General features: G+C 45.0%; 1 protein-coding gene across 1 annotated transcript in view; it reads left to right on the top strand.

The window, feature by feature from the left end:
• The first annotated feature begins 6,603 nt into the window (after positions 1 to 6,603).
• Positions 6,604 to 20,887, top strand: part of chaf1b (chromatin assembly factor 1, subunit B) — a 60,592-nt gene continuing 46,308 nt past the window's right edge. Inside the window, exons 1-4 of the mRNA XM_063049790.1 lie at positions 6,604 to 6,731; positions 13,426 to 13,561; positions 14,660 to 14,792; positions 16,776 to 16,896. Of these exons, the coding sequence (XP_062905860.1) occupies positions 13,436 to 13,561; positions 14,660 to 14,792; positions 16,776 to 16,896 (380 nt within the window). The 5' untranslated portion in view covers positions 6,604 to 6,731; positions 13,426 to 13,435. The remainder of the gene's footprint in view (positions 6,732 to 13,425; positions 13,562 to 14,659; positions 14,793 to 16,775; positions 16,897 to 20,887) is intronic.

Consider the following 20,887-nt stretch of genomic DNA (forward strand, 5'->3'; position numbering starts at 1 on the left):
TGACAACTTCACCTGCAATAAGTGCATCCAGCTACAGCTTCTAACACTCAGCGTTAAGAAATTAGAACTGGAATTGGAACAACTTTGAATCATTTGGGAGGCTGAGCATGTGGTAAATAGACATATGGAGAGGTAGTATAGTGGTTAGCACAATGCTTTACAGTACCAGTGAGCCAGGTTCAATTCCTGCCACTGCATGTAAGGAGTTTGTATGTTCTCTCCGTGAACTCGTAGGTTTCCTCCATGCTTCGGTTTCCTCCCAGAGATCAAAGACATGCTGGTTGCTAGGTTAATAGGCCCTATGATTAGGCTCGGATTAAATCGGGGGATTGCTGGGCTGGGTGGCTCAAAGGGCCAGAAGGGCTTGTTCTGCTCTGCATCTCAATAAATAAATCAATAAGGTACAAGATACAGGAGACTGTGTGACAGTCAGGAAGAGGAAAGGTGTTAGAAAGCCAGTGCAGAGTACCCTGGTGGCCCTCACAACAGCTATATCACTTCGGATACTGTTAAGTGTGGGGGGGAGGGGGTGACCTAGCCGAGGAAAGTCACAGAAGTCAGGTCTCTGGCACAGAGTCTGGCTCTCTGACTCAGAATGGAAGGGGGGAGAAGAGGTGAGCTGTAGTGATAGGGGATTCATTAGTTAAGGGAGGTTCTGTGGACAAGAATGAGATTCCCAGATGGTATATTGCCTCCCAGGTGCCAGGGTTTAGGATATCTCGGATCGAGCCCTCAGTGTTCTTAAATAAGAGGGTGAGAAGCCAGAGGTCGTGGTCCATGTGGGTACCAATGAGATGGGTAGGATGAGTGATGAGGTTCTGCATAGGGTGTTGGGTGCTAAGTTGAAGGACAGGACCTCCAGAGTTGCTACCCATGCCACGTGCTAGTGAGGCCAGAAGTAGGAAGATCATGCAGTTCAACATGAGGCTAAGGAGTTGGTGTAGGAGGCAGATTTTTGGATAATTGAGCTCTCTCCTAGGGAAGGTGGGACCTGTAGAGAAGATGGTTTGCACTTGAACTGGAGGAGGACTATTATCCTAGCAGCAAGATTTGCTAGTGCTGCATGAGGAAGTATAAGCTGGAGTTGCAGGGGGAATGGAACCAGAGTGTCAGAACAGATGGGTAGAATGATGGAGAGGTTGTGGAGACAGATGTTGTTAAGACCTCAGACAAAGTCAGGAATCAAAAAGTTGAGCGTAGTGGGACTAACGTTTTGTTCTTTCAATGAAAGAAGTATTGTAGGAAAGGCAGACGAACTCAGGGCATGGATCAACACCTGGAATTATGATATTGTAGCCATTAGTGAGACTTGGTCGCAGGAGGGGCAGGCCTGGCAGCTCAATATTCTAGGGTTTCATTGTTTTAGACGTACAGAGTGGGAAGGATTAAAGGGAGAGGGTTGGCGTTACTAGTCAGGGAAAATATCACAGCAGTGCTCCGTCAGGACAGACAGGAGAACTCGTCCAGTAAGGGTTATGGTGGAAAATGAGGAATAAGAAAGGTATGACCACATTACTGGGCTAGACCACCCAACAGTCCGTGTGCTTTAGAGGAAAAAATCTGTTGAGAGATGGCAGACTGTTGCAACAAACATTAGGTTGTTGTAGTAGGTGAACTTGACTGGGACTCCCATACTATAAAAGGACTAAATGGGATAGATTTTGTCAAATGTGTTCAGGAAAGTTTCCTTAATCAATACGTAGAAGTCCCAACAAGAGACTGTTCATTACTTGATGTCTGATGAGGGAATGAGACAGGGAAGGTGACTGAAGTTTGTGTAAGGGAACACTTCGCACCTAGTGATCATACTGCTATTAGTTTCCAAGTATATATGGAAAAAGTTAGGTGTGATCTGCAGGTTGAGATTCTAAATTGGAGAAAGGCCAATTTTGATGGTATCAGAAACACTGCCCTGGCATTCTTTCTCTGCCCCCGGTCTCAGACCCCTCCTGCAGTGCTCCACCCTTGCCATTCCCAACATCCTTTGTCTCCACCTGATTTACAAACTCGCTCTCCGCTCTACATTGACAAATTCAGTACTGTGCAAGTCTTCGACACCCTAGCTATATACATGTGCCTAAGACTTTTGCACAGCACTGTATATATTGCCTTTCCAGTTACCAAAGAATACTTAATAACACTGTTCTAATACAAAGCCAGGTACTCTTATTTCTGTTTCCCAGCTAGCTTCCTATTTTAACCAATATACAGTACTGTGCAAAAGTCTTAGGCACCCTAGCTATATATGTGCGTAAAGTGTTAGCACTGCACTGTACTGTATGAGTTAGGGTTAGTAAGTTGTGGGCATGCTATATTGGTGCTGGAAACATGGTGCCACTTGTGGGATGCCTCTAGCACATCCTGAGATGGTATTGGTTATTGATGCATTTTTGTATCAGATTGAGATGTATTTTTCCATGTACATGTGACAAATAAAGCTAATCTTTAATCTTTTATCTTGCATTGCTAATATTCTGCTTTTAGGAAACTACCTGTCAGATCACCCTCCCTCACCCGCCCCCCCCCCCCCAATCTCCTACTCTCCAGGATATAAACTCCTCGGCTGGAGGAATTCAACAGTTTGAGTAGCGTCTGTGAGGAAAGAAATGATCAATGTTTAGGGTTGAAAACCCTTTCCCTTTGAGTCCGAGTGGACAATTTATTTCCTTCAACAGATGCTGCTCAATTTACAGAGTTTCTTCAGCAGACTGGAGATGCTGGGATCTGGAAAAACCAACAGTCTTTGTCTCTATGTTTTTAACGTTAATAGGCCCTGTCTGTGCTGCCATTGCAGCTGAGCCTTTTTGCTTGTGCCTCTGAGAACTCGTACACTGCAGTATGATACTCCGGTGCCATGACTCCGACAAGTTTGCAGATGATATCACCGTATCTCAAATAACGATGATTCAGAGTACTGCAAGGAGACAGAGAGCCTAGGAACATGGTGTCATGACAACAACATCAACGTTTGCACAACAAAAGAGCTGGTCACTGACCAGGAAAGGGGGAGGGGTGCAAAGGCTGCTGCCTTCGTCATCAGTATTGAGGTTGTGAGCATCTAGCCTGCCATTGTCCAATTATATTGACGTCACAGCCAAGAAAATTCACCAATGCTTCTCCTTCCTCAGGAGTTTAAAGAAATTTGGCTTGTCTCCAGTGGCTTTTACCAATTTTTATTCATGTCCATTTGCCCGGATGCATCACAGTTTGGTCTGGCCCTCTCTGTTACCACAAGAAACTGCAGAAAGTGCTGGACACAGCTCAGCACATCACAGAAACCAGCTTCCCCTCCATAGACTCTGTCTATACTTCCTGCTGTCTCAGTAAGGCAGCCAACATAATCAAAAACCCCACCCACTCCGGACCTCCTCTCTTCTCGCCTCTTCCATCGGGCAGAAGACGCAAAAGCCTGAGAGCACATCTCACCAGAATTAAGGGCAACTTCTATCCCGCTGTTATCAGACTCTTGATGGGCTTCTTGTACAATAATAAATCCTCACAGTCTACCTTGTCTTGTTACGATCTTCTACTCTGTCACTTACCTACAGTGCACTTTTTCATTTTACACTTTATTCTGCATTGCTATTGTCTTACCTTATTCTAGCTCAATACACAGTGTAACGATTGTATGCAAGATACAATCTGGAAACTGCATCAAGATACTGCACCTTGGTACACATGACAATAATAAACCAAAACCAAAGACCTCACAATCTACCTCGTCAGGTACTCTGATAATAAACTTACTTTGAAGATTTTGAAGATCTGGGACCTATTAAAAGGATACTAAACGTTTCTTTAAATATATGAACAGTAAAATACTGACATGGGTAGATATAGGACCGATTGAAAATGATGCTGGAGAAATTATAGTGGGTAACAAAGAGAAAGCAAAGAGGAACTAAATGGGTATTTTGCATCAGTCTTCACAGTGGAAGACATTAGCAACATACCTGATAGCCAGAGTTCTCAGGGAATAGAATTAGGTACAGTCAAGATTACTAGAGAGAAAGTGTTTAGGAAGCTAAATGGACTAAGAATAGATAAGTCTCCCGGACCGGATGAGGTACACCCACGGGTTCTGAAGGAGGTGGCTTTGGAGATTGTGGAGGCATTAGAAAGGATCTTCCAGGAATCAATAGACTCTGACATGGTTCCGGAGGACTGGAAAGTCACAAATGTAGTTCCGCTGTTTAAGAAAGGAGGGAGGCAGCAAAAAGAAAATTACAGACCTATTAGTCTGACATCAGTAGTTGGAAAATCATTGGAGTCGATCCTCAAGGACGAGGTTATGAAATACCTCGAGGTGCATGACAAGATAGGCCCAAGCCAGCATGGTTTCAAGAAGGGAAGATCCTGCCTCACCAATCTATTGGAGTTTTTTGAGGTAATCTCAAATAAGGTTGACAAGGGAGAGGCTGTGGATGTTGTGTATTTGGATTTTCAAAAGATCTTCGATAAGGTGCCGCATAAGAGGCTGCTTAATAAGTTGAGAGCCCATGGAGTTACAGGAAAGATATTGGAATGGGTAGAGCATTGGCTGATAGGTGGAAAGCAAAGGGTGGGAATAAAGGGATCCTATTCTGATTGGTTGCTGGTTACTAGTGGTGTTCTGCAGGGGTCAGTGTTGGGGCCACTTCTTTTTACAATGTGTATCAATGATTTAGATTATGGATTAAATAGTTTTGTGGCTAAGTTTGCAGATGACACCAAGATAGGTGGAGGAGCAGGAAGTGTTGAAGAAACAGAAAGGTTGCAGAGAGACTTAGTCAGTTTAGGAGAGTGGGCAAAGAAATGGCAGATGAGATACAATATTGAGAAATGTACGGTTGTACATTTTGGAAGAAGAAATAATCGGGCAAATTATTATTTAGATGGGGAGAAAATTCAAAAATCAGAAGTGCAATGGGACTTGAGGGTCCTCATGCAGGAAACCCTAAAGGTTAACCACCAGGTTGGATCAGCAGTAAGGAAAGCGAATGCTATGTTGGCATTCATTTCAAGAGGAATAGTGTATAAGAGTAAGGAGGTGTTGATGAGGCTCTATGGGGCACTGGTGAGACCTCATTTGGAATACTGTGTGCAGTTTTGGGCTCCCTATCTTAGACGGGATGCTCTGAAGTTGGAGGGAGTTCAGAGAAGATTTACGTGGATGATTCCTGGAATGCAGCTAACATATGAGGAGCGTTTGTTGGCTCTTGGACTGTATTCATTACAGTATAGAAGAATGAAAGGGGATCTCATAGAAGCATTTCAAATATTGAAAGGGTTGGCCAGAGTAGATATGGAAAAGCTGTTTCCCTTGGTGGGTGAGTCCAGGACAAGAGGCCACAGTCTTAGAATTAGAGGGTACCCAGTTAAAACAGAGATGAGGAGAAATTTTTTTAGCCAGAGGGTCGTGGATCTATGGAATTTGTTGCCACATACAGCTGTGGAGGCCCGATCATTGAGGGTGTTTGAGGAGGAGATTGATAGGTATCTAATTAGTCAGGGTATCAAGGGATATGGGGAAAAAGCCGGAAATTGGAACTAGATGGGAGAATAGTTTAGCTCATGGTGGAGTGGTGGAGCAAACTCGATGGGCTGAATAGCCTACTTCTGCTCCTTTGTCTTGTGATCTGCCCACACTTTCTCTGTAGCTGTTATATTTTGTTCTGCATTCTATTGTTTACTTTGCACTCTCTCAATGCACCGTTCAATGAATTGATCTCTATGCAAAACAAGGTTTTCACTGTATCTTGATGTGACCATAATAAACCAATTCCCACAAAATATAATCATATAGCAATTACAGCACGGAACCAGGCCATCTCAGCCCTTCTAGTCCATGCCGAGAACTCTTACCCTCACCTTGTCCCACCGACCTGCACTCAGGCCATAACCCTCCATTCCTTTCCTGTCCACATAGCTATCAAACAGTCGATGTTTCCGGCCGAACCCCTTTTCAGGACTGGAAAAAAAATCCTAATGAAGGGTCTCGGCCCGATACGTCGACTGTACTCTTTTCCACAGATGCTGCCAGGCCTGCTGAATTCCTCCAGCATTTTGTGTGTGTTCTTTGGATTTCAAGAATCTGCAGATTTTCTCGTTTGAGAATAAACCAATTCCAATGAGTTAACATACAGCCACCTCCAAGGCTGAGCCCCGGCCTCTAGCCGCCAGGTGGCACCTTTCCTGAACCAAGGAGGGGCCCTGGATTCCCTCGCCCTGTTTTAAAACCAAGAATTTACCACATTTATTTCGGGTTAACGCAGAACATCCTGCTATTTAAAGCCGCCGGTGCGTAAACCTCCCCTCGACAGGGCAACCCTCTTGTTGCAGCTGGCCAAGTCAAGAGAGGGACTTAAATCGGATCTTTTCACATACCTAATAATAAATTGCAAATAAAGCCCCTGTGCCTGATTATGTATACGCCGCGCTATTAAATTGTTTATTAACCTAATAGAACGGCGACTCTTCGCGCTCAACGTTGTCTAGGCCGCAGGTCGGCGACTCTGTCGGTGGCGCTGTGGGAGGACCGGGCTGTTTTTTTGTGTGTGTGAGGGCGGGAGAAGGCCCATCTTGCCGACGGACGTGCTCGTTGTCAGGGGTGAGCGAGCGAGGGGAGGGAAGTGGAGGGGAGCGCGCGCGGGAAAGTTTGCCGTGTTTGGGAGGTTGGCCCGGGCCCGGGCGAGTCATTGTTCACCCCGCTGCGTCCCGGGGACCCGGCCACGCGGCGCCTGCACCCCAGGGTAAGTGCCTGCACCCCAGCGTCGCTCCTGCAACTTCACCCATCCCCGAGCAACCGGCGGAACTTAAAAAATAATGGCTGGACCTCCTGTCATTCATTGCATGGAACTGGGCGCTGCGGCTTAGCCGGTCTCGTGATGTTCTCAGCAAATACAACTTTGCTCAGGGTTTGAGACCGTTGACTTTTTTAATATTAGCTTATTCCGGCACTGGAGATGCAGAATCCTGGAGCACGAAAGATATGCCAAAGGAATTCAGTGGGTCAGGCAGCACCTGTAGAGGCAGAGAGGGGATGGTCGACGTTTCAGGTCGTCCTGATGCAAACGTTGACTATCCTTCAGACTCCACAGATGCTGCCCGGCCTTCTGAGTTCCTCTATCGCTTTGTTTTCTTCATTCTGGAGTCTCCTCTGCTTAACTTTGTGCTGAAGAAACTTATTTTCAAGTTTCACCAGCATTTTGTGTGTGTTGCTTTATTTTCTCGTTTACTTTGTTGAAGATCTTGGGGGAGGGGGGGATTTTACCTTTGATAAAGTGTTTTTTTCCCTCCATTTTGAGTCCTGCAAAGTTGGGTTGATAAAGCTCAACTGGTATGAGATGGTCTTAATGTTTGTAGGTTTACTTAAAAATCCATGATTATTGAAAATATCCAATATTATTAAAAAGTTGCTTCAAAATTAATATCAGTTGGGATTAAGATTGTTGACAGCTATATTTGTTCAGTTATATTTTATTGATCGGACAAAATATAACTGAAAATATATTGAAAACATACAACTGATGAATAGTTATCCGCAAAGGTACAATGCAGGTTATTGCTTTGGCAAAACTACCCTTTTGAGGTAACGTACATCAAAGTTGCTGGTGAACGCAGCAGGCCAGGCAGCATCTGTAGGAAGAGGTGCAGTCGACGTTTCAGGCCGAGACCCTTCGTCAGGACTAACTGAAGGAAGAGTGAGTAAGGGATTTGAGAGGGGGAGGGGGAGATGCAAAATGATAGGAGAAGACAGGAGGGGGAGGGATAGAGCCGAGAGCTGGACAGGTGATAGGCAAAAGGGGATACGAGAGGATCATGGGACAGGAGGTCCGGGGAGAAAGACAAGGGGGGGGTGACCCAGAGGATGGGCAAGAGGTATATTCAGAGGGAGAAAAAGGAGAGTGAGAGAAAGAATGTGTGCATAAAAATGAGTAACAGATGGGGTACGAGGGGGAGGTGGGGCCTAGCGGAAGTTAGAGAAGTCAATGTTCATGCCATCAGGTTGGAGGCTACCCAGACGGAATATAAGGTGTTGTTCTTCCAACCTGAGTGTGACTTCATCTTTACAGTAGAGGAGGCCGTGGATAGACATGTCAGAATGGGAATGGGATGTGGAATTAAAATGTGTGGCCACTGGGAGATCCTGCCTTCTCTGGCGGACAGAGCGTAGATGTTCAGCAAAGCGGTCTCCCAGTCTGCGTCGGGTCTCACCAATATATAAAAGGCCACATCGGGAGCACCGGATGCAGTATATCACCCCAGTCGACTCACAGGTGAAGTGATGCCTCACCTGGAAAGACTGTTTGGGGCCCTGAATGGTGGTAAGGGAGGAAGTGTAAGGGCATGTGTAGCACTTGTTCCGCTTACACGGATAAGTGCCAGGAGGGAGATCAGTGGGGAGGGATGGGGGGGACGAATGGACAAGGGAGTTGTGTAGGGAGCGATCCCTGCGGAATGCAGAGAGAGGGGGGGAGGGAAAGATGTGCTTAGTGGTGGGATCCCGTTGGAGGTGGCGGAAGTTACGGAGAATAATTTGTTTGAGGTAACGGTCAGGTTTGGAGACCTCACTGAAAGTGCCGTTGAACGGAATGAGTTATCACTGGAGGTGGCATCCGGAAATAAGGTATTGGAAACTGAAGTACTCATGAAGTGTGTTATGCTGTGGTGAAATTGAACAACTCCTACAGGCTTACAGTGGAAGAATTTCTAAATACCGGCTGTGTATACCGGTGGGGGAAAAACACTGAAAACTTATTCTCGGAATCACTTCTGTGCTGCGCCGCCTTCTGTCCACCGTCCTGCACGTCCTTAGCCCTTTCACACTTGTCCAGATAGTGGTGCTTGATATTGGAATTGGATTATTATTGTCACCTACACTGAGGTACGGTGAAAAGCTTGCTCTGCATACTATTCAGATTCAGGTTTAATATCACCGGCAAAGGTCGTGAAATTCGTTGTTATGCGGCAGCAGTACATTATAATACATAATAAAAAAAACTGTCAAATTACTGTAAGAAGTATATTTTTAAACAGTTAAATAATGCAAACAGAAAAAAAATAGGTAGTGTTCATGCCCTCTTCTCTTTGCTACCATCAGGGAGCAGGTACAGAGGACTGAAGACACAAACTCAACGATTCAGGAACAACTTTATTCACCTCTGCCCTCAGGTTTTTGAATGACATTGAACCCATGAATACTACCTCACTACTTTTTAATTTCCATCTTTGCACTACTTATTTAATTTAACTATTTGATGTATTTATATAGTATATATTCTACATTCTTACTGTAATTGGTTTTTTATTATTATGTATTACATTATACTGCAGCGGCAAAGACAAATTTCACAAGTGCTGGTGATGCATTAAACCTGATTCTAATTCAAGGGTTCAGTGTCCATTTAGGAGTTGGATGGCAAGAGCGGAAGAAGCTGTTTCTGAATTGCTGAGTGCGTCCCTTCAGGCTCCTGTACCTGCTTCGTGATGGTAACAATGAGAAGAGGGCATGCCCTGGGTGATGGGGGTCCTTAATGATGGATGCCTCCTTTCTTAGGCACCGCTTCTTGAAGATGTCCATACAGATCTGATCATTACGCAGTACATTCGCTGTATAGTCCTGTAGTGCTTTTGCCTTCATGCCTAGTTAGATTTATTTATTAATCGCATGTACATTGCAGCATATGGGGAAAAGTGTCATTTGCACTAACAGCCAACGCAATCTAAGGATGTGCCAGGAACAGCTTGGAAGTCTCATTGCATGTCTACTTGTTCAAAATTCAGTTTGTTATCAAAGCACGCATATGTCTTCATGTACAACCCTGTGATTCATTTCCTGTGGGCATTCTCAATAAATCCATAATAGAATCACTGAAAGACTGGGCAGCTGAACAACAGCCATCATACAACATCAAAAATCGTCCCTTTCCACTCACAGCTTTGAAGGGTCTTGGGCCAAACCATCAACTGTTTACTTCCTCTCCATAGACGCTGCCTGACTTGCTGAGTTCCTCCAGCATTTTGTGTGAATCCTTCAAAATGTGCGGTGGCTACCACGTTAAACACCAAAGATGGTCACTGACGTGTTCGTCTGATTAACCTGTTCTTAGTGGAGATGGATGGAATATTGAGCAGGACGTCTGTGGAATCGTCAGAGTCTTTCTTGATACAAAGTACATTTATTATCAAAGTAGGTATGCGGTATAGAGCCCTGAGGTTCGTCTCCCCACAGACAGTCACAAAACAAAGAACCATGGAGCCAGTCCGTTCAACGAAAAACATCAAAACCCCCTCCCCCCACATGGAAAAAAATCACACAAACTGCAACAAAAAAAAAAAGAAACCACAGAACATAAAACACAAAATCAAAAGACATATTTCCATTCTGCTCCATGTTCGCTATCTGCTGGCCGCCCAGATTCAAAACTTGCCCAAAAGTAGCAGTGAATGAAAGAGCAACCAGAACACATAAACCCGAATTAGAGTCTAAATCTACAAACTGCGGCGATTAAAACCTTCCTCCACAACCATCCTCTGAAAGCATTGAGGGAGGGAGAGAAATCACTCGTGCGCTGCTCTTGAGGGAGGGTCCTTGCGTTCAAGAGGAAGGGAAGGGGAAATTGCTCACGCGCTGCTCTCGAGGAAGGGTCCTTCCGTTCAAGAGGGGGAGAGAGGCTGTCACACGCAGACCCCTTTCTCCGGCAGCAGTGAGCGAGAGGCTGGTAGACGGTGCTAAACAGCCACTCCCCTCGCCCCACTGGCAAAAAAAAAGCATCAGAAGACACAGACTTGCAGTACCCCAAAGGCTATTCGTTCACCCAGAATTTGACATACCACAGTGTGTGTGTGTGTCTCTCTCTCTCTCTCTCTCTCTCTCTCTCTCTCTCTCTCTCTCTCTCTCTCCTCTCTTCCTCTCTTCTCCTCTTCCCCCCCCCCCCACCATAAGCCAAAGGTGGAGTCTGCACGCTCCAGGCCACACGTTTTGCTCATAGCCTCGTGGAACCCTCCCGGAAACAGCAAAGTGCCAGATTGCCTGTTAACACACGGTCAGAATGTAGATAACAGACTCCTGCAGTAGCAGAACCACATCAGAGGTAAAGAGAAGTGGAAGGAATTGCTTCGTGGCCCGTCTTGAGGATGTCGGTTTTGATAGCGTTGTTTGCTGGTGCCATCTTCTTCTGGAGGTGCTTTCAGAAGTCTGAGGGTGAGTGGTCAGGCCGCCCTCTCAGGTTCAAGTAAGTTTTGAGTCTCAGTTAATTTGATGCTAATTAGATAGATTGATAGATATACTTTATTGATCCCGAAGGAAATTAAATGCTGGCATCACTGTCGTTGGCTGAATCAAAGGCGATGACACATCGGCATATAGGAGGGAGATTGAAAATCTAGCCGTAGGGTGCCACAACAGCCTCTCACTCAGCGTCAGCAAAGAGCTGATTATCGACAAGAAGATCTGCAAAGGTTGGAAATCTAAAGCAACTCACACAAAATGCTGGAGGAACTCAGCAGGCCAGACAGCTTCTATGGAGAAGCGTAAACTCGACGTTTCGGGCCGAGGCCCTTCCTCAGGACTGGAAGAAAAGATGAGAAGTTAGAGCAAGAAGGTGGGGGGAGAGGAGGAAGGTGGTAGGTGATAGGTGAAACTGGGAGAGAGGGAGGGGTGAATTGGGCAGCTGATGGGTGAAAGAGATACAGGGATGGAGAAGGGGAATCTGATGGGAGAGGACACAAGGCCATGGAAGAAAGGGAAAGGGAGGTGATGGGCAGGTAAGGAGATGAGGTGAAAGAGGGAAAAGGGGATGGGGAATGTTGTTGGGGTGGGGGGGATTTACCGGAAGTTGGAGAAATCGAAGTACATACCATTCAGGTTGGAGGCTACCCAGGGGGAACATAAGGTGTTGTTCCTCCAACCTGAGTGTGGCCTCATCGCGACAGTAGAGCAGGGCATGAACTGACAATATCAGAATGGGAAGTGGAAGTACAATGGGTGGCCGCTGGGAGATCCCGCTTTTTCTGGAGGTGCTCAGCGAAGTGGTCTCCCAATCGAAGTCGGGTCTCACCGCTAAACAGGAGGCCACACTGGGAGCACTGGATATAATAGAAGGACTGTTTGGGGCCTTGAATGGTAGTGAGGGAGGGGGCATAGGGGCAGGCGTAACACTTGTTTTGCTTGCAAGGATAAGTACCAGGAGGGAGATCAGTGGGGTGGGAAGAATGTACAGGGGAGTCGCATAGGGAGCGGTCTGCGGAAAGTGGGGACAAGGGAAATGTGCTTGGTGGTGGGATCCTGTTGGGGATTACGGAGAATCATGTGCTGGATGCGGAGGCTGGTAGGTGAGGACGAGAAGAACCCTATCCTTGGGTGGTGGGAGGATGGGGTGAGAGCAGACGTGCGCGCAATAGAAGAGATACGGGTGAGGGTGGCGCTGGTGGTGGAGGATGGAAAGCCCCTGTCTTTGAAGGAGGAGGACATATGTTTAATGACTACAGGAGGAGGAAACCGGAAGCCTGTGAGCCAGTCCTTGGGGATCAGAGGTGGAGAGGGTCACTAACTAAATCCTTTGACGTTATCATTCCACAGAGTCTGTCCTGCAACCAGCCATCACAAAGAAGTTTGCGCAGATTCGGTACGTCAGCTAAAATTTTGACAGACTTCTACAGATGCACAGTGGAGCGTATTTGTGGTTGCATCATGACCTGGTATGGAAACACCAATGCTCATAAATGGAAGAACCTACAAAAATTGGTGGAGTGGTGGTAAAGCACTCTCCACCACGGAGCACATCCACAAGGAGCACTGCCACAGGAAAGCAGTATCCGGCATCAAAGACCCCCACCATCCCAGGCCAGGCTGTCTTCTGGCTGCTGCCATCGGGATGGAAGTTCAGGAACAGTTATTACCCCTCAACTATCAGGCTTCTGAACCAGAGTGGTTAACTTCACCCACCTCAACACTGACTTACTTTCAAGGGCTTTACCAGTTCATTCTCAATACCATTTAATGCTTATTTATGCACGTGCACATTTTTGTCTTCTTTGGCACATTAACTGTTTGCCTTTCTGTGTAGCTTTTCATTGATTCCATTGTATTTCTTTGTATTTACTGTGAATGCCCGCTAGGGTTGTATATGGTGGTATATGTACTTCGATAATAAATTTATTTTGATCTTTGATTTCCATTTCCACAGCGAGAAATGTTTCAGATATTTATGCCTTTCCAAAATATTCTGTTTTCCACACAGTTTAAAGATCCAAACTCTTATCATTGTCAGAAATCTGAATCTTTCTTGAAACTGTGAGTGTGGGCTACTGAGAGGGTGTCCTGGCCACCCGCCCTCAGACTTTGACATCACTTCACAGGAATCCAAACGCTCACCCAGTCCAAAAGAAGTTTGGTGAGATCTTGCAGTGTTAATATTTCTCCCTCTTCCCTGTCTTTCTCAGCCCGAGCGCCATGAAGTTTGTCACCTGTGAAATTGCGTGGCATAACAAAGAACCCGTATACAGCGTAGACTTCCAGCACGGACCGCACGGCAGAATTGATCGACTGGCTTCTGCAGGGGTTGACACTGCCGTCCGGGTAAGTACCGACACGGCTACTGGCAGCCTTTTTTAACTCGTGTGTGCAATTATTTTATTCAGCGACACAGTGTGGAGTAGGCCCCAACCAGCCCTTCGGGACATGCTGCCTCAGTAATCCCGATTAAACCTAACCTACTCACCGGGCAATTTGCAATGACCAATTAAAGTATCCAGTACATCTTTGGACTATAGGAGGAAACTTGAGCACCTGGAGAAAACCCGGTGCACTCCATGGGGGGGACGTACAGAGACTCACTACAGACAGCGGCAGAATTGAACTCTGAACTCCTGAGTTACCATGGTGTCCCGTTAGGGAAAACTTAGAGAATGAAAATCAGCCACTCAGCCCATTCCATTCCAAGTCCCTTACTTTTTTTTATTGTTGTAATCCACCCTAGCCTTCTCTTTAATGCATTTGTCTCGTCTAGAAGGAGGGTGAAAGGTGATTTGATAGACGTGTACATGACGATAAGGGGCATAGAGAGCCAGAGATTTTTTCCTCAGCGGCGGGGGGGAGGGGAATGGCCAATCCGTTCAAAGACAAATGGGTTAGTAGGTTAATTGGTCAAGTGGGTGTAATTGGGCAGAGCAGGCTCGTTGGGCCGGAAGGGCCTGTTAACCATGTTGTATCTCTATAATAAAAATTAAGAAGAAAACATGAGGATATAACTTTAAGAGATTTGAAGGAAAGTATAGAGGGGGAAGTTAACTCCATTCTCCTGCCTTCTCATAACCTTTGCTGCCCTTACTACTTACTAATCAAACCTCCCTTCACCTCGTACCTCCCTTAACGTCAAGGTCATCGTCATCATTATGTGTTGTGTCATACGATGTGGGTGATCGTGGTTTTTCATCTGTCTTTAATCTGAGAAGTTCTAACAAGCTCTTCAAAACCTTTGCCTGTCCATCCCTCGATGTAACTCCTGAATGTCATGTGCTGTTGACTGTGACTTTTCCTTCCATCAATTTCCCTCATTGCTGCAACATACCCGAGCTGCTCATTCCAGCGTTTCCTTATTTGTTACTCAAGTTAAAGACCTTTGAAGGGGAAATTTGCTGGCGTTGACTTGATTTTTAACACTGCCATCTTTTGCAGATATGGAAGGTTGAGAAAGACCGAGATGGCAAAGCAGCTATAGATTTTTTATCCAATCTAATACGTCACACAAAGGCAGTGAACGTTGTGCGCTTCTCCCCTAATGGTGAAATTCTTGCATCGGGAGGTGACGGTAAGCTGAGCTTACAAATTTTTTACTGCTCTTTTGATTGGTCAGCATTTGGTTTCTTATCACTGACATATGTTTTGAAATTTGTTGCTTTGTGGCAGCTAACAATACTAGGCATAAAAATGACGAAAAGTTACAGAAATCAATAAATAGTGCAAAAGAGGAATCACAAGTTAGCACTCCTGCTGTTCTGATGGTGGAGGAGAAGAAGCTGTTCCTAAAAATGTTGAGTGTGGGTCTTCAGACTCAATGGTAGTAATGAGGAGAGAAGAGATCATGTTCTAGGTGCTGAGGGTACTTGATAATGGATGCTGTCTTCTTGTGTCGCCACCTTATGAAGATGTGATGCCCTCGATGGTGGGGAGGTTAGTGGCCGTGATGGAGTTGGCTGTGTCCACAACACTGGGTCTCTAGTGATCCTGCACATTGGAATCTCCATACCAGATGGTTTTGCAACCAGTCAGAATGCTCTCTGTAGAAATTTGCTGGAGTCTTTGTTGACATGCCCAATTCGCCTCAGACTCCTAATAGAATAGAGCGTCTGATCAAATTTAACTGCCTCACCAAAGCAGTAGTGCCAAGGCAATGTATTTACTGTTGCTGTGTTCTGCTAAAGGTAATAGGAGATAGAATAAAGTCACAGAAAAGTACAGCACAGAAACAGGCCCTTTGGCCCATCACGTACATGCTGAACCATTTAAACTGCCTACTCCCATTGACCTGCCCTGGGATAATGTGAGGTAAAATCTTGCAGGGTTTTGTGGGGGTGGGGTGGTGGGCACTGTTCCAAGAATGGCTATGGATTCCAAAAACCATAATGATCATTTCTATAAAAGTAGGAAAAAGGAAGGTATGACTTGTATGTAAAGTTTAATAAAATAAGGGAACACGATAGACTTAATATGCCTATTGTAAGACAAAGGAGCAGATTAAGCCATTCAACCCATCATTTCTGCCATTTGATCATGGCTGATTTATTATCGCTCAACCCCATTCTCTTGCCTTTTCCCCATAAACTTTGATGTCCTTACTAATCAAGAACCTATCAATCTCTGCAAGAAAAATTGTGAACCCTTTGCAATTACCTGGTTTTCTGCATTCTCATAAAATGTGGTTCAAGTGGGGGTGGAGGTCAATGCTTCTGTCGCAGCTTGTGTAAAGGAAGAGGAAAGAGGGGCTTCGGGGCTTTGATGTTTCTGTCATCCATTCTGTGGGATTTCTTGTTTTGTGGATGTCTGAAGAGTCAGAATTTCATGTTATATACTGTATAAATTCTCTGATATCAAAATGAACCTTTGAACAGATTCTGAATCTGAAATTAAAGATGCAAAGGGTTTACTGTGCTTGAATAAATAATGTGTTGTTCAGGAGTTAAGTTCTCATGCCTTGTTACCTGCCCAGAGACTGAGCTGAATGGAGCCAGTATTTACATTTAGCCTGAGTTCCACAAGTTTCATTATTAGTGTCGTGGACTGTCAGTTAGATGGATCCTTTTGATCGCAACTACAGATGGCAAACACGGACAGGTATTTGAACAAAAGCTGAAAATGCTCAGATACTCAGCAGGTCAGGCAGCACCATGGAGAGAGAATCGATCAGTGTTTCAGGTCGGAGCCATGATTTGGATTCCTGCTGCGTGTCTTGCCAGGTCTGCCAGTTCTAATGTTTTGTGCTATTGTTTCAGACTTACAGGATTGGTAGTTCTTGCTTTGCTTTAATTACAATTACTCAATCTTGCATAGTGTCAGGTCCCAGCCAGGGTATTCTGGGGAACAATTGTGGCCACTATTACCCTCAGGAATTTGGGAATCCGAAATTAAACGAACCCATTAACTAATGGAAATAGTGCCTCATGATGGATTTACCCACAGAATCTCCCATCACTGAATTAAACTGTGTACTTTGTCTTTGTACTTGACATTTTCTTTGAGGATATTAAAAAATGGTATCGGTTTCTTTGCATTAAAAATTCCATTCTCATGGCAGACGCGCTCATCCTGCTGTGGAAACTGAACGATAACAAAGACATCAAAGAACCAGAACAAAACCTACTTGAAGAGGACATTCAGTTAAATAAAGAGAACTGGACAGTGCATAAAACATTAAGGTAAGGAATGTGTTTGTATCGTTGTCCTACACTCTGGGCCTTCCCCCTTCACTTGTTTTAAAACAGTGGTCCCCACCCTCTGGGCCGCGGACCGATACCGATCCGCGAAGCATGCAGGGGTACAGCAGTAGCCGGGACGCACCCAGCACATCTTTAAGAAAAAAGCCGAAATAAACAAGATAATTAATTAGGGGCAGCCCGGCACATAGATGTTGACCCGATTGGCAATCGCCTCCGATCTGGGCCAACATTTACGTGCCGGGTGGCACCTAATTAATTAGCTTGTTTATTTCAGCTTTTTTCTTAAAGATGGGCTGGGTGCGTCCTGGCTTCTTGGATCGGTATCAGCCCACGGCCTGGAGGTTGGGGACCACTGGTTTAAAGAAAGTGGTGATAATGCAGAATGTGGTACAAGGAGTTGCACTGTCAGTTTATAAGATGCTTATACCTTTGAGGGACAATATCATGTCAAGTATATGTGGCAGCATTCCAAATGAGAATCAAGTTGCTTTAAAATATTGCCGAGTATAAGAAATAATCCTACTTGAGTTCAAAGTAAATTAATTGTTAGTAACATACACAACATGCTGGAGAAGCTCAGTAGATCAGGCAACATCTATGGAAAAGAGTAAACAGTCAATGTTTCGGGCCGAGACCCTTCATCAGGACTGGGAAAAAAGGTAAAGAATTTAGAGCAAAAAGATGGGGGGAGGGGAGGAAGAAGTACAAGGTGGTAGGTGATAGGTGAAATGGGGAGAGGGGGAGGGGTGAAGTGAAGAGATGGGAGGTTGATTGGTGAAAGAGATACAGGGCTGGAGAAGGGGGAATCTAATAGGAGAGGGTAGAAGACCACGTATGTAAGGGAGAGGAGCTGTGAGAGCAAAACAGGAATGAGGAATGGTGAAGGTGGGCTGGGGGGGGGTGGGGTGGCAATCACCAGAAGTTTGAGAAATCGGATGTCTATGCTGTCAGGTTGGAGGCTACCTATTTGGAATATAAGATGTTCCTCCAACCTGACTTTGGCCTCATCATGGCAGTAGAGGAGGCCATGGACTGACAGCTCTGAATTGAAAGTGGATTTAAAATGGGTGGCAACTGGGAGATGCAGGTTTTTTCTGACGGACAGAATGTAGTTGCTCAGCAGTCTATGTCAGGTCTTAGCGATGTCAAGGATTTTGATTCCGATTGGTTCACTGACCCCCTACCACTGGGAGTGGGGCAGAAGGAAGCCATCGATGATGTGATCTTGATGTGTTGTCTGAAAGGACTTGATATGCTTTGACAGACAATGAGGCTGCAGCAAAAGCCCTTTGTCAAAACGGAGGTAGTTTTTAAATGTCTCTTATTCAGAGACATTGAAAAACTTAAAAGTGATGCAAACTTTTGCAATAAAAAATGAATCTACAAACAGGTAAAGCAAAACATGAAACCATTTTAAATGAAAACTTATTCTCCAGGCTGAGACGCTACATTGAATTGGACTGTAAGACATAGAAGCCAAAGTAGGTCATTCAGCTCTTCAGGTCTGCTCTACTGTTTCATAATGGCTGATTTATTATCCCTCTCATCCCCATCCTCCTGCCTTCTCCCTGTAACCTTTGGCGCTCTTACTAATCAAGAACCTATCAACCTCTGCTTCAAATGTATCCAATACTTTGGCCTCTACAGCCATCAATGCAGTGAATTCTGCACATTTACTATCCTCTGGCTAAGGAAGTTCCTGTCTGCTTTCTGGTCCTAGACTGTCCCACTATAGGAGATATTTCTCTCCCTATCCACTCTATCTAGTCCATTCAATATTCGATAGCGATCTTCCCCCTCCGTTCTTCTGAACTGCGGCGAATACAGGGCCAGAGCCATCAAATGCCCTTCCTTCATCTGTTAACCCTTTCATTCCCAGGATCATTCTCTGTGAGCCACCTCAGGACCCTTGCCAATGCCAACACATCCAATTGAAAGTGTCACTGAGAGAAATCAGACAGAGAGCTTACTGCGAGATTGTCCGGATCTTTCCCATTCTTTGAAAGTGAAGTTTTGTATTTGAGATTGTTTTATTGCGGGTTGCTGTGTTTTAATTAGACATCCTTCTTGTATGGTTGTGGCCATGTTTGCTAGAACTGTTGAGGAGGGCCTAAACTGATTTGGCAGTGGGATGGGAAACTGAGGGTGGGGCCATTGGTATACAAGCTGGGGCAGTGAGACTGTCAGGAAGGACAGGCAGATGATAGGGAAAAATTACAGTTAGTGAAATGAGTTGTAATGGGGGGGCAAAATCGAAAAGGGTGACAAATACAGGACTAAAGTTGTCAATGGAATGCACACAGTAAACAAAATAAATTAGATGATCTTATTAAGAGATTGGAAGTTACAATGTTGTGGGCCTTTCTGAGTCGTGGTTGAAAGACCATTACAGTTGGGAGCTTAACATCCAAGGATGTATATTGTATGACAAGGGCAGGCTGGTAGGCAGAGGGGGCGGTGTGGCTCTTTCGGTAAAAAAATTAAATCAAATCCTTAGAAAGAGATGACATAGGATCGTAAGAAGTAGAATCATTGTGGGTAAAGAACTGCAAGGGTAAAAAGACCCTAATGGGAGTTAAATACAGGCCTCTGAACAGTAGCCAGGATGTGGGCTACAAATTACAATGGGAGAAGGAAAATGCATGTCAAAAGGGCAATGATATGTTGTTCATGGGGAATTTCAATGTGCAGGTAGATTGGGAAAATCAGATTGGTTCTGGGTTTGGATCCCAAGAGAGAAGATTTGTAGAATGCCTACGAGGTGGCTTTAGAGAACTGCTTGTGGTTGAGCCCACTAGGGGATCAGCTGTTCTGGATTGAGTGTTACGTAATGATTTGAATAGGGAGCTTACGTTAAAGGAGCTGTAGGAGGCATTGATCATAATATGATATAATTCGCCCTGCAATTTGAGAGGGGGAAGCTTAAGTCTGATGTATCAGTATTACAGTGGAGTAAAGGGATTACAGAGGCGTGAGAGGGGACCTGGCCAGTGTTTATTGGAAGGGAGCACGAGCAGGGATGATGGTAGAGCAGCAATGGCTGGAGCTTCTGGCAGCAATTTGGAAGGCACAGGAGAGATACATCCCAAGAAGAAGCAGTATTCTAAGGCAAGGATGACATAACCGTGGCTGACTAGAGAAGTCAAAGCCAACAGAAAAGCCAAAGAGAGCAAAAATTAGTGGGAAATTAAAGGATTGGGAAGCTTTTAAAAACCAACAGAAGGTAATTAAAAAGCCATAAGGAGTGAAAAGATGAAATATGAAGTTAAGCTAGCGAATAATATCAAAGAGGATACCAAAAGTATTTTCAGATGTATAAAGTGTAAAAGAGAGGTGAAACTAGATATTGAACCACTGGAAAATGATGCTGGAAAGGTAGTGATGAGGACAAGGAAATGTTGGGTGAACTGAATAAGTATTTTGCATCATTCTTCACTGTGGAAGACACTAGCAGTATGCCAGATGTTCGAGAGTGTCAGGACACAGAAGTGATTGTAGTTGCTATTACTCAAGAGAAAGTGTTTAGGAAACTGAAAGATCTGAAGGTAGAAAAGTCACCTGGACCAGATGGACTACAGCCCAGGGTTCTGAAAGAGGTTGCTGATGAGATTACGGAGGCATTAGTGATGACTTTCCAAGAATCACGAGATTCTGGCATTATTCTGGAGGACTGGGAAATAGCAAATGACACTCCACTCTTCAAGAAGGGAGAGAGACAGAAGAAAGGAAAGTATAGGCCAGTTAGCCTTACTTCAGTAGTTGGAAAGATGTTGGAGCAATTGTTAAGGATGAGGTTATCATGAGGCATGTGATAAAACAGGCCGAAGTCAGCATGGTTTCCTAAAGAGAAAATCTTGCCTGACGAATCTGTTAGAATTCTTTGAGGAAATAACAAGGAGGATAGACAAAGGAGAATCAGGGGTTGTTGTGTACTTGGATTTTCAGAAGGCCTTTGACAAGGTGCTACACA

This window comes from Mobula hypostoma, chromosome 6 (assembly GCF_963921235.1).
Source record: "Mobula hypostoma chromosome 6, sMobHyp1.1, whole genome shotgun sequence".
In the NCBI taxonomy this organism is placed as follows: Eukaryota; Metazoa; Chordata; class Chondrichthyes; order Myliobatiformes; family Myliobatidae; genus Mobula; species Mobula hypostoma.